Source organism: Saccopteryx leptura, chromosome X (assembly GCF_036850995.1).
Source record: "Saccopteryx leptura isolate mSacLep1 chromosome X, mSacLep1_pri_phased_curated, whole genome shotgun sequence".
NCBI classification, from domain to species: domain Eukaryota; kingdom Metazoa; phylum Chordata; class Mammalia; order Chiroptera; family Emballonuridae; genus Saccopteryx; species Saccopteryx leptura.
Window position 1 is genome coordinate 132,824,373 of NC_089516.1, and position 12,459 is coordinate 132,836,831.

A 12,459-nucleotide genomic window follows, 5' to 3' on the forward strand; every position below is an offset into this window, starting at 1 on the left:
CCAGCCTCAAACAAATCAAAAAAGGTTTAGCCTACTCTACTCACTTTTCTTCAATGATGGTCTGACCATTGCTTCTGGTTTCTTCAAGAATGAGTTTCTCTTCTTCGGGGAGTAAGACTTGTGGAACTGAGTCTTTGCGAGTAGCTGCAAATAAGGGTCACAAGAGGGTGAAGGGGGAAGAGTTACTAGTGAGGTCAATTTGTAGGTGTGAGTTCCTTCCTTCTATTGGTATTGAAGGGTCTTTGTAAATAGCATGTTGCAACCTTGCACCCAGAGAAGAGTCATCCAACATTTAATGACTAATTCTTCCTGACCCGAGGAAATTCTAAATGACCAAATATATTGATTCAATTATGGGAAGTAGAGCCTTTTGTACTCAGAAAAAGAATGTGAAGGAGCCACTGTGATACCTGTACTCAACCAAGACCTTATCTTTTCCTGGTTTGTCTCTTCCACAGCAAAAAAGCTGACCAGTGATCATTCTGTCTCTGCACATCTCCAGGAAAAACACAGCACATCCTATGCTATAATGTTACATAATTTTAGTAAATTTAGAATAGTAATGCACTGGGATACAATGTGCATAAAGGACCTCAGAAGTGTCGTTTACTCTCATTTGTTCTTTTTACAGTCCTATAGTGTAGGGTAGAGTCAGGTAAGACCATTTGATCAAGGGTAGAGCCAAGGTTTGGGAGATTATCACTTCAGAGGCAAAAATGCAGGCATCTATTTCTCTTTGCTCAAACTGTCCCCAGGATTTGGGATAGAAGAGGTAACAGAACAGGCATAGAATGTAACCAAACAGCTCTCCTGCACATCCAACCTCCCCTTCACTCTGGATACTTCCTCTGGGAGTTCAAGCCCTTAGGCTTCAGTCTTGTCTCCTTCAGCCACTGGTTTCTGCTCTTCTAAGCCAAGCACCTTCAAGTTGTGAACACTCACTGCCTTCACTTGATCACCTCCCCTTACTTGAGGTGGATATGTCTCCACCTCATAGCACTTTTTAGGTACTTAACCCTTTGAGTAGTACAAACATTCATGTACGTCCTTACCCAAAGGGTTAACAAAAAATTCAACACTCAAAGGGTTAATAAATGGATAGCAGACTGACTGACCAACAGATTGAATGCAGCAAAAAATAATAGCAATCCATAGTATATATGTACCAAAACTTTTTAATCCACTCGTCCATTGACGGACACTTGGGCTGTTTCCAGATCTTCGCTATGGTGAACACTACTCAGCTTTAAGAAATGATTACATCAGATCATTTACAATAGCATGGATGGACCTTGATAACATTATATTGAGCGAAATAAGTAAATCAGAAAAAACTAAGAACTATATGATTCCATACATAGGTGGGACATAAAAATGAGACTCAGAGACATGAACAAGAGTGTGGGGGTTACGGGGTGGGAGGAAGGAGAGGAAGGGGTTAGGGGAAGAAGGGGCACAAAGAAATAGAAGTTGATGGAAGACAATTGGACTTTGGGTGATGAGAATGCAGCATAATCAAATGTCAAAAAATAACCTAGAGATATTTTCTTTTTTTATATATATATATTTTAATAAATTTTTATTAATGTTAATGGGGTGACATTAATAATTCAGGGTACATATATTCAAAGAAAACATGCCTAGGTTATCTTGTCATTAAATTATGTTGCATACCCCTCGCCCAGAGTCAGATTGTCCTCCGTCACCCTCTATCTAGTTTTCTCTGTGCCCCTCTCCCTCCCCCAAACTCTCTCCTTCCCTCCCTCCTGCGTCCTCCCTCCCCCCACCCCTGGTAACCACCACACTCTTGTCCATGTCTCTTAGTCTCATTTTTATGTTCCACCAATGTATGGAATCATGTAGTTCTTGTTTTTTTCTGATTTACTTATTTCACTCCGTATAATGTTATCAAGATCCCACCACTTTGCTGTAAATGATCTGATGTCATCATTTCTTATGGCTGAGTAGTATTTCATAGTGTATATGTGCCACATCTTCTTTATCCAGTCTTCTATTGAAGGGCTTTTTGGTTGTTTCCATGTCTTGGCCACTGTGAACAGTGCTGCAATGAACATGGGGCTACATGTGTCTTTACGTATCAATGATTCTGAGGTTTTGGGGTATATACCCAGTAGAGGGATTTCTGGGTCATAAGGCTTTTCTCTGAACATATGTACCCTGATTTATCAATGTCACCCCATTAAAATTAATTAAAAAAAGAAATAATAGTAATCAATTTTAAGGAAACAGGACTTCTGGTCGCAACGGGATAAGAGGTGGTAGGTCATCAGGACGCTAAAAGACTTACTGTGTTCCAAGACCTGCACTAAACACTTTCCACATGTGAAAGGTAGACTACGGATGAGCGGTGACACTGTAACTTTTTAGGTCAGAACACCTGTTTATGCTTCAAATTAGATCTATTGATTCTATTGATGTGAAGAGAGGTGGTGGGAGGTGCCGATGAGGTCAGATTTTGTATAAAGCATGCTTCTTCTGGTGTTTCCTTGTACTCCTCTCATCCTTAGTTTTCACAATAAAAACTGTTCTCACTTCCCTTTGCTGGTTCCTCGAAACTTGTTATTAGAGCTGGCATGCCCAAAGCCACAGCAAGGATTTTTCTGTGAAGCAGAAGTTTTAACAGTCTTCTTTTCATGGTCGAATGTATCAACTTTCACATTGAATGTTTTCCTCATGGCAACCTTAGAGACAGTCTCTTTGAAAGCACATGTCTAGGCTATCCACCTAAGTAATCCCTCCTACACTCAAGTTATAGGTCAGAGGCTGTCCAAAATGGAGCATGATGAAGAATTAATTTCTTACACAGATACCAAATCCCCACATAACATATAGTGAATGTCTATAATAATGGAAAACAAGAGATATAACTGATGTGACCTGGTTTTTAGAAAAGCACAAAGATGAATCAGAAAACATTATCTGGCTTTCAGTTTGTAGCCTGAAAGTTGTTTGGGGAAATAACCTCACCTAATATCTACCTGATAAATTATATACATTTTGAACAGTCCCTGCTAAGCAGCTGTATTTCCAGACTTTCAGTGCAACTCTGAAACTCGAGTTTGGTGATGCACTGTTTGCTTAAATATGCAGCTGATCAAAGATAGTACTTTGACTTCCTTTCTAAATCTGCCTATAAGAAAAGATTAGCATCAGTTCACAGACACAGGAACTCTCTGGGCTCTTTAATTCCTAACTAGTGTTGATGAAGGTATACTTCAAAGAAGAATGACTTAATTTTTTTTTTCATTTCTATTACCTCCAACTTTTTTACTCTTGCATCTATCTTTCTCTCTGGGTGAAAAGAAACTGGGTAAAACAAACCACTTGGTAGCTAAAACCACTTTATCTGAAAGATGCAATCCTACACTGCTCCTCTGTACAAAGTCACCTGCTTTCTACACCCTGCACAAATCTGGGTTGCTTTTCTCTTCATCTCCGAGGCAGTGAGCAGTTAACTGGAAACATCACTCATTAAAGAAAGTGGTTTGAGGGAACCTACTTGAGCCATGACCTTGTTGAAAGTTTGCACTGGTACAGTAGGCTTCAATCACTTTAAGAATCTGAGCGTCCTCTTCCAGAGCAGCTGTACCTGTCAAATTAAATTAGTAATTACTTTTTACAATAATATGTGACTCTGGACCCTCAAAATGATGCAGTGAACTCCACTGCTAGAGACTGGTTTCTCTGACCAATGGTGTTTCTGAAAGGCAGGAGCAAAAGCTGTCCAATTCTCATGAAGGAGTGAGAGTGACAGTATCCTCAAGGAGCTTTGGGGTCAGCATCACTGAGGTCAGGACCAAGGGTGGCATGTTCCTGAAGCCCACCCAGAGCTTTAAATTGGGGAGTCCTGTCAGTGTCCTCTTCAAGGCCACAGTTACAGCACTGAGTTTGATGGTAGCTTTAGTTGTCATCCAATACAACACATCCTTTCTCTCTTTCAAATTTAAAGGTGTACCTTTTCTAAGAAGCTTTCCCAATTAATCCCACCCATTTTTTTTAACCAGCCACTGTAGTCATTGATTCTCCCACTACTCCCCTCCCCTCTCTAACTCATTTTTGAAATGACTGGATGGCAGAACCCTGTTAAAGTGCTGATGTGCACACTCAACTATGGGATGGGATTCAAATAATTTACAACTTGTTCTCTGCCCTAATGACAATTTTAAGTATAAAAAAACAATATTCTGAAAGGTAGTTTATTATTTCATGAATTTAATACTTAAACAAACACAATAAAAGAGGTACACAAAACTAGATTATGGTATGTTATAAGAGTTTTAAAATATTAATGAAAAAATATTAATAATACTCATAATATCTTGGGTGAATTTTGGGCATTACACCAAGCTGAAACAAATGACAGTTTGGCACCCCCTGGTTTTTGGCACCTTTTCTCTTTACATTATATGTTTGCTTACTGAAATAACAAATGTGAGGAAATTAAAATGTAGTATTTCATCAATGGTATAATGAGTTTTATGAAATGACAAATAAGTATTACAAGCATAGCTCCGTCAAATTTTTTCACCTATGAATGGAATGAACATTACTATGGGTGCTTAAAATATGCTGTTGTGCAGATGAACAAAAAAAGAGTAAGGAATGTAAGTTTGTGATTCCCACACTGGGCAGCTGCCCAGGTGCCCACCTTAGAGAGAGCCCTGATGACAAGTGCCATTTTAACAACCGGTTAGCTGAACTCAACAAAAAATGACATATAGGTGCTGCCATACAGGTGTGAACCGGTTAAATCCCACCACTGGGTGGAGGGGGGGATGTAGAAGCTAGAGTCAAGCATAGATTTATCCAGACTATATTTTCAACTGATATACACACACAGATTAGTCACCCCTTGTGGTTCATCACTTATTCCTCATGTGTGTTCCAGCATGTTCCCGCCCATGGAGGCAAATAAGTACATATTGATTGGCTGATCAACTTTATAGTCTGTCTCTAAATCAAGCCATGTTTCTACATGTCAGCAGGCTGATTTCCAGAAGGATATCAACCTTCAAGTCTATTTAGTCTATCTCAGTTGAAGAAGATATCTGAGACATCAGAAACTAAGAGGGGAAAAAGATGTGTCCATAGCAAATAGTCACTTTAGTCATTCTAAACCAGGTGGGGCAAATTATTCACCACAAAAATCATACAGATAGTGTCTGCCTCAGATAACATGAAGTGCAGCAGGCAACAGCTTATTCAAACATCACAGAGAAGATCAACCCTTCTAAGCATTTGTTATTATGTAACAGATGATGCTGGGAACAAATTGCTCCAATCATCTGATTTTTAAAAATTCTTCTGTTATTTCATCCATTACCAACTTTTAAAAAATACAGAACACATACTTTTCCGAATCACATATTCCTCTTCTGATGCCTTTCTTTCAGTCTTTCTTTTATGAAGAAACTTCTTCATGGTTTTGGGGCTTTTACTAGATTCCTGTAAGAACAGAGACTCTTTATGAATTAAACTTTCTCCCACCAAAAAATTTTAAAAGACCAAATAAAATGAAATAGAATGTCTTTCTCTTATTTTGACAGTCTTGAGAGTGTATCAAAATTTTATACAGTGCACAATTAAAAAATGGCTCCAATAAACTCTAAAAAGTTAAATAAAACAGAAATAATGACATTGTTCTCTACATTGCCATAGAGGTAGAAATAAGAATGGAATGTGTCTACTAAAGATGCCAGCAGATTCTCCAGGAGGCCAAATGCTTTTAGGATTACATCTGCAGAGAAAGTAACTGATTCGATCCTAGAGAAATAACACTACTTTTAACTTGGTTTATATTCCCTTACTGATACAGTTTTAGGGGAATTAAATAACAATTGTAACTATTTCTGTAGTATATGACACTTTTCGGAGAGATTGAAAACTATTTAAGTAAGTTTTCATGAGCAACAGTCCAACAACAAAGAACACTAATTTGTCTGACGGAAAAATGAAGGCAAAGAGACTAAGGAATTTCCCTGCAGTAAAAGAGAAAAGCCAAATGAAGGACTTCCTGATAATAATTTTGGGTTAAGAGTAACATTTCTATAGTCAAGATAAATATACAGCCTGACCATGTGGTGGCGCAGTGGATAGAGCGTTGGACTGGGATGTGGAAGGACCCAGGTTCGAGACCCTGAGGTCGCCAGATTGAGCGCGGGCTCATCTGGCTTGAGCAAAAAGCTCACCAGCTTGGACCCAGGGTCGCTGGCTCCAGCAAGGGGTTACTCAGTCTGCTGAGGGCCCGCAGTCAAGGCACATATGAGAAAGCAATCAATGAACAACTAAGAAGTCACAACGCGCAACCAAAAACTAATGATTGATGCTTCTCATCTGTCTCCATTTCCTGTCTGTCCCTGTCTATCCCTCTCTCTCTCTCTGTCTCTGTAAAAAAAAAATAAAAAAAGATAAATATACATATATAAAGCCATATTTTTAATTAGTAGATAAAAAGATATGCATTATACCAATTATTTTTAATTTATTTTTAATTTATTGGATGACATGGTATGCCAAACCATACCAGTTTCAAGTGTACAGCTCAATGTGAAATCATATACACACCACATCGTGCATCTCCCTCACCACATGCAAAGTATCTTTCTACCACCATTTTACTCCCTTCTGCCCTCTTCCTCCTACCTCCACTCCCTTTTCTTCTGGCTATTGCCACCCTGTTGACTGTGTTTATGTGTTGTCAGGGGTAGTCAACCTTTTTATACCTACCGCTCACTTTTGTATGTCTGTTAGTAGTAAAATTTTCTAACCACCCACCGATTCCATAGTAAAGGTGATTTATAAAGTAGAAAAGTAACTTTACTTTATAAAATTTATAAAGCAGAGTTATAGCAAGTTAAAGCATGTAATAATAATTACTTACCAAGTACTTTATGTTGGATTTTCGCTAAGTTTGGCAGAATAAATCTTTATAAAACAACTTACAATAGTTAAATCTATCTTTTTATTTATACTTTGGTTGCTCTGCTACCACCCACCATGAAAGCTGGAATGCCCACTAGTGGGTGGTGGGGACCAGGTTGACTACCACTGTGTTATGTAAATATGTTTTTGGCTAATCCCTTCACCTTCTTTCAACCTTGCCTCTTTCCCCTCTGACTACTGTCTTTCTCTTCCATATATAGAAACTCTGCCTCTGTTTCTATTTTGTTCATCAGTTTATTGTGTTCATTAGATTCCCATGTAAGTGAGATTATATAGTATTTGTCTTTCTTTGCCTGGTTTATTTCACTTTGCATAATACTTTCCAGGTCTATCCATGCTGTTCCAAAAGGTAAGATTTCCTTCTTTTTTATGGCCACATAATATTTCATTGTGAATTAAATCAATTATTGAATTTTTTACTATATGAATAAATCAACAAACATGAAAACCTCAAATGTGGCAAAAATTAAAAAAAATAGCTTTAATATACAGGAAAACGGGTTTTTAAGGCACTATAAGATGACATTTTCATATGTATTTCACAAGAGCCTGTTTTTTAAGAAGATACTTACATGTCAGAATTGCATCTTTATATTTTGGCCACTAATAGTAACAAGGGACAAAACAAGCATAGAGGAAAGCTTTGTTCATAAAAGGTTACAGCATAATATTACAATGTCACTGTAAGTCAAAGGTAGTGTTCTACCCTTACCTTTAAGATATAAGACATCCTCTAAAGTGAATATGTAAAGAAAGAGAAGATGAGTATGAGAGGTTGATGGTTACATTGACCAAATCCATTTATCAATAATTCTAAAACAACATTTGAAATATTAGTGTTATCATAAATTACACAGAGAATATCATCACGTTTTCCACATTAGTTTTGGATGCAATCTCATCATGCAAAAGCCCAAGGAATACAGTTCTGTGTGGAATAACAAATGTTGAAAGTTACTAAAATATAAACTACATAGTAAGAATTTATTAATAACCCTCTTCTCCCAGCAAATAAAAGTAATCATGCTTTAGTTTTAATGGATTAGTTTTGTGAAGGATTAAGTCAATTTTATCCCTCAAAGCCCACCTTAATTGAATTTAGTAACTGACCATTATGAAATATCCATCATTTAAAAAGGGACCTGGCTTTTATGAAATATCCATCATTAAAAACTATGAAGTGGTACTCTTGATTTAGGTAATCAAAGAAAACAATAGGGTTATTGCAAGTATCACAGATTAACTTTCTTTTTTTTTAATAAATTTTTATTAATGTTAATGAGATGACATTAATAAATCAGGGTACATATATTCAAAGAAAACATATCTAGGTTATCTTGTCATTAAATTATGTTGCATACCCCTCACCCATAGTCAGATTGTCCTCTGTCACCCTCTATCTAGTTCACAGATTAATTTTCAAAGCAAACCTGTGGGACTGTTTCCTGGCACATAATGAAAATTCAGCTAATAATTATTTTTCCTATCATGTTGGGTCAAAAGGATAAAAAAATCTTCCAGTGTGAAGATATTTTTACAGTTTTTGCTACACTAACAATTGAAGCAATGCTTAATCAAAACAGAAGCATGGTGTTTTAAATATAAACAAACTCAAAACTAGCTAAGTTTGAATCATTTACCAAAACACACATTTGATATACAAATATATACTGCCTTTGTATCATAAGTCTAAGACGTGTTTCACAACTGTCACAAACATAAATCTTCACTTGTCAAGACTTATTTAAAAACAGGTACTAGTAAATAAGGATCTTTTCTGAAAGCTGAAATAGTGAGCAACAGGTTAGGGGGGAAATGACTAGTTGAATGGAAATGATAACACTCCACACAATTACAGAAGCCAGTGACTGATATTTCCTTATTGCAACTTCGAGGGGGGGAAAAAAGCCTTGAAAATTCGACACTATCCAAATACCAAAGATCCTCTACAGTTGTTGCTTAGAAGACATTCCTTTCATTAAATTCTTTTCCCTTTTTAACTGCAGCAATAGTTCAGACTTTCATAGTTCAGAATCATAGCTTGTTCCCATGAGAGTTTACTAACTTGTTTTAATCAATCAAAATGATCCAAAAACCATAACTGGATTTGCTTACTTGGAAATTCAATTCTAATAAAATGGCTCTTGTTTGAGATGTGTATACATCACTATCAACTTATAAATCATCATATCATCATGCAGGTAAATCAGAGGTACTTCAGAAGGAGGTCAGAGAAACTCAGTACACATAAACTCTGTGAATATTCAATAAATATTTGTAGCTGGACAATGAGGAAATGAAAAACTAAGAAATAAAAACATTGCTCCAGCCAGATAGCTCAGTTGATTAGAGCATCACTCCAAAGCACAGACTTTGTCAGTTTGATCCCAGGTTAGGGCATATATAGGAACAGATCAATGTTTCTGTATCTCCTTCTCTCCCTTCCTTTTTCTAAAATTAATAAAACAAATATTTTTAAAACAAGAAATAAGAGCATCAATATACTTAGCAATTCAAGATTGACTGGCATGTATGACCTATCATAAATTTTAACACATTCCCATAGAACTATTTGTAATAAGCTACAAAATTAGCTTGTCAGAAGCATTTTATACTATATTTAACAAAATTACCTCTTTATAACCTAGTGCTGCTGATGGTCTAAGTGGAGGTGCAGGTCGTAGACAACTTAAACTCCATGGTTTTATAATTTGAGGAGGCTCCAACAGTCCTCGGGGCTGTCCAGTAGAGCTAAAAGACTGGAAAAATGTCTGATGAGATGCTGGCGATCTGCCATCTGAACCCAACCTTGTGCCCCACAGTGAAAGAACATCAGTAGCTTTATTAGATCAGCAGAGAGCCACAAAAAGGGAAAGAAGAGAAAACAAGTCTTTAGTTTGAGAACTGGCACTTTCTAGTCAAGATTATGGAGTGTCTAAGGAACAGCACTTAATGGATTCAACATCCCATAATCCTGTCCTTCCTCTCTTTTCTGCAATTTCATTAAAGTCAGAACTTTTTTCTTCTATAAAGGAAGAACAGTCAACATTTAATGAGTTCAGTTATATGTATTAAACTCTATTAGATGTTTAAATAGGTTATTTCATCAGAACAATTTAAGACAAACTGTAGCAAAGTGAAGTAATTAGCTAACAATTGGCAAAGCCAAGATTTGAACCCAGATTTTATGTCAAAGCCTTTGTTTTCCTTACCATAGCACATAGTGCTCCAAATTGGATTTTGGTATCACAAGTTTGAGTGTTAACAGACAACAGAGTATATCTTCAATCTCACTCAGTATGTACAGTAAAATCTCATCAATTAAAATTCCATGAACTGCTGAATTTATGATAACTTGGAAGAAGGCAATGCTAAAAGTTTATCCTTGAAGGTTATTGAGTGAATATGATAGCATAAATGAGATTATGTAGAGATGTTTAAATACTTATTATGAAGGCTAATTATTGGTCTTGACTTAGCATGTTATTAATATGAGAGTAACAGTTGCTAACTAAAATCTTGTTTATCATTAAAACATATTAGCAGGACTTCTGGTTAGAAAAACTTTGCTAGCAGTTAGGTGGTACTCTATGTTAAGGTCAAACTAAACTGCACACCTTTCAGTAAAAATCTGTATTAATTTAGATGGATCTTCTTCTACAACAAGAAATCATAATTAGTAAGTTTGATCCTAATTTGATCATAACAGTACTCCAAAACCTACAGATATAGACTACCCACAGATTATGGTCATGTTCACTGCTTTTTTAAGTCCTCAGCAGACAAGATTTGGTGAGAGACTTAGTAATGCCTGCACAAAATAAAAGAACTACTGTACTTACAGAATGAGCACTACAAGATGATGATGATGTCTTGGATAATGAACTGGAAGAGGCCAGTCCTCTGATCATTCTGTACAGCTGCTCCAACCATTCCTGGAAGTCCTGGTTGTTGCTGCAGTGGACCACAATTTTCTCTAGCATGTGACCTGCATCACCAGATTATGAGTATTTGGAAACAAAAGACAAGGAGAACTTTGAGCTTGCCTCATTCATAAAAACTCACATAACTCAGACTTGGGTATCTATTTTGGGCAGTTTTTATATCTATGGGATAACCCTTTGAAACTTTTATATAAAGAACAAATAAGCTGTAATAATAAAGAAATAGTCATATCTGATTTATAAAACTGTCCTTGCTTTCTACTGCTTATAGAACCTTAGCAATAATATAAAACTTCACTCTACACAAAGTCACAATCCAAAAATTCAAGCATATAGTTCATTTCATTCATAGTTTAGAATGAGAATATTATACTGTTTCACCCAATATCAGAGTTTAAACAAGATCCAACTAAGACTTGTTAAGGCCAACACCAAACTTTGGGCTCCCTACTGGGAAAGAAGGGTGTAAAGCCTGGGGAACATAACAGTGCAAAAAGTACAACTATTAAGTGTAAATCACACCGGCCTGGCAAAAGTGACAACAGGCCAAAATGTCAGGGAGCATTATCAAGACCTTCGTTTTCTCAATTTGTGAAAAAATTTATTGCTTTTCAGCACTTTTTAGAAACATAATAAGATAATGCTAATTCATAGGCTGATGGTAAAATTGCTGATTAAATTCCATATCATTGGCTTCTCTTCTATAAGGGGATAGATAACAGAAAGGGGAGAAAATTGCTTTTTCATTAGTCCATTTTGTTATTTCTTAGCTCTAACAAGTAGTTCTTAAGAAAGAGAACATTGAAACTAATGGCAAAGCTGAGGCTTCTGAATTACCAGGAGACTTCTCTGTTCCTTCACTGTGCCCTAATTATCACAGGAAATGAAATATACTTTCCCATGCCCATGGAAAACTTGTTCATGGACTATATAACAGAAAGTAGTAGCATTTATTTATTTAAATCCCACTTCTTTCCAAAAAGAATTTGAAGCAGCTACATGAAAAAGAGAAAATTATGTACCTGTGATTTCAAATGTGTAGTCATTCCCTTCAATTTCATCTAATCTAGTCACCACCATTCCTGCTATTGGTATTTTTCCCTACCAGAAAAAAAAGAACATTCCCATTAATTCAGTGGTTGTATGTTTTTCTGCTCATTTCTATTAGATTTTCTGAACCTCTCAGGAATCACTGCTGAATTATGGCTAAACATATTTCTCTTGTCTGTCAATAAATAATATGTTTCAGTGCCTTTAATTTTAGCAAAACAAGAATGTAAAGGGGGGGAGTGGTTTGTGTTTTGCTAAGACACCTTAAAGCATAAGGTCAAAATCTACATTCCTAATACATTTTAATAAAAATCAGTAAGCAAAGACTCAATTTTTATGAAAATTAGTAATTGCTAGGCAAAATATAAGAGGCAACAGTAATTTATAATACTCCATATTTTGGGAGCAAACTGAAGGAAGTTTAATTTCTTAAGGAATTCAATGACTTGCATCTCAGAAACCCAAACCATGTAATATGACTGTAGGAGCAAGTCCCAGCTTT

The 12,459-nt window shown here is 36.2% G+C and overlaps 1 protein-coding gene across 4 annotated transcripts in view; it reads right to left on the reverse strand.

Moving 5' to 3' along the window:
- Positions 1 to 12,459, reverse strand: part of ARHGEF6 (Rac/Cdc42 guanine nucleotide exchange factor 6) — a 190,143-nt gene that overhangs the window by 12,879 nt on the left and 164,805 nt on the right. For 3 of the 4 annotated variants that reach the window (XM_066356647.1, XM_066356650.1, XM_066356651.1), the window contains 7 exons: positions 11,930 to 12,008; positions 10,806 to 10,951; positions 9,597 to 9,722; positions 7,676 to 7,696; positions 5,373 to 5,466; positions 3,521 to 3,610; positions 45 to 144 (listed from right to left, as the gene is read on the reverse strand). In XM_066356647.1, coding sequence (XP_066212744.1) covers positions 45 to 144; positions 3,521 to 3,610; positions 5,373 to 5,466; positions 7,676 to 7,696; positions 9,597 to 9,722; positions 10,806 to 10,951; positions 11,930 to 12,008 — 656 coding nt within the window. The remainder of the gene's footprint in view (positions 1 to 44; positions 145 to 3,520; positions 3,611 to 5,372; positions 5,467 to 7,675; positions 7,697 to 9,596; positions 9,723 to 10,805; positions 10,952 to 11,929; positions 12,009 to 12,459) is intronic. The other variant, XM_066356648.1, reaches the window with a different exon arrangement.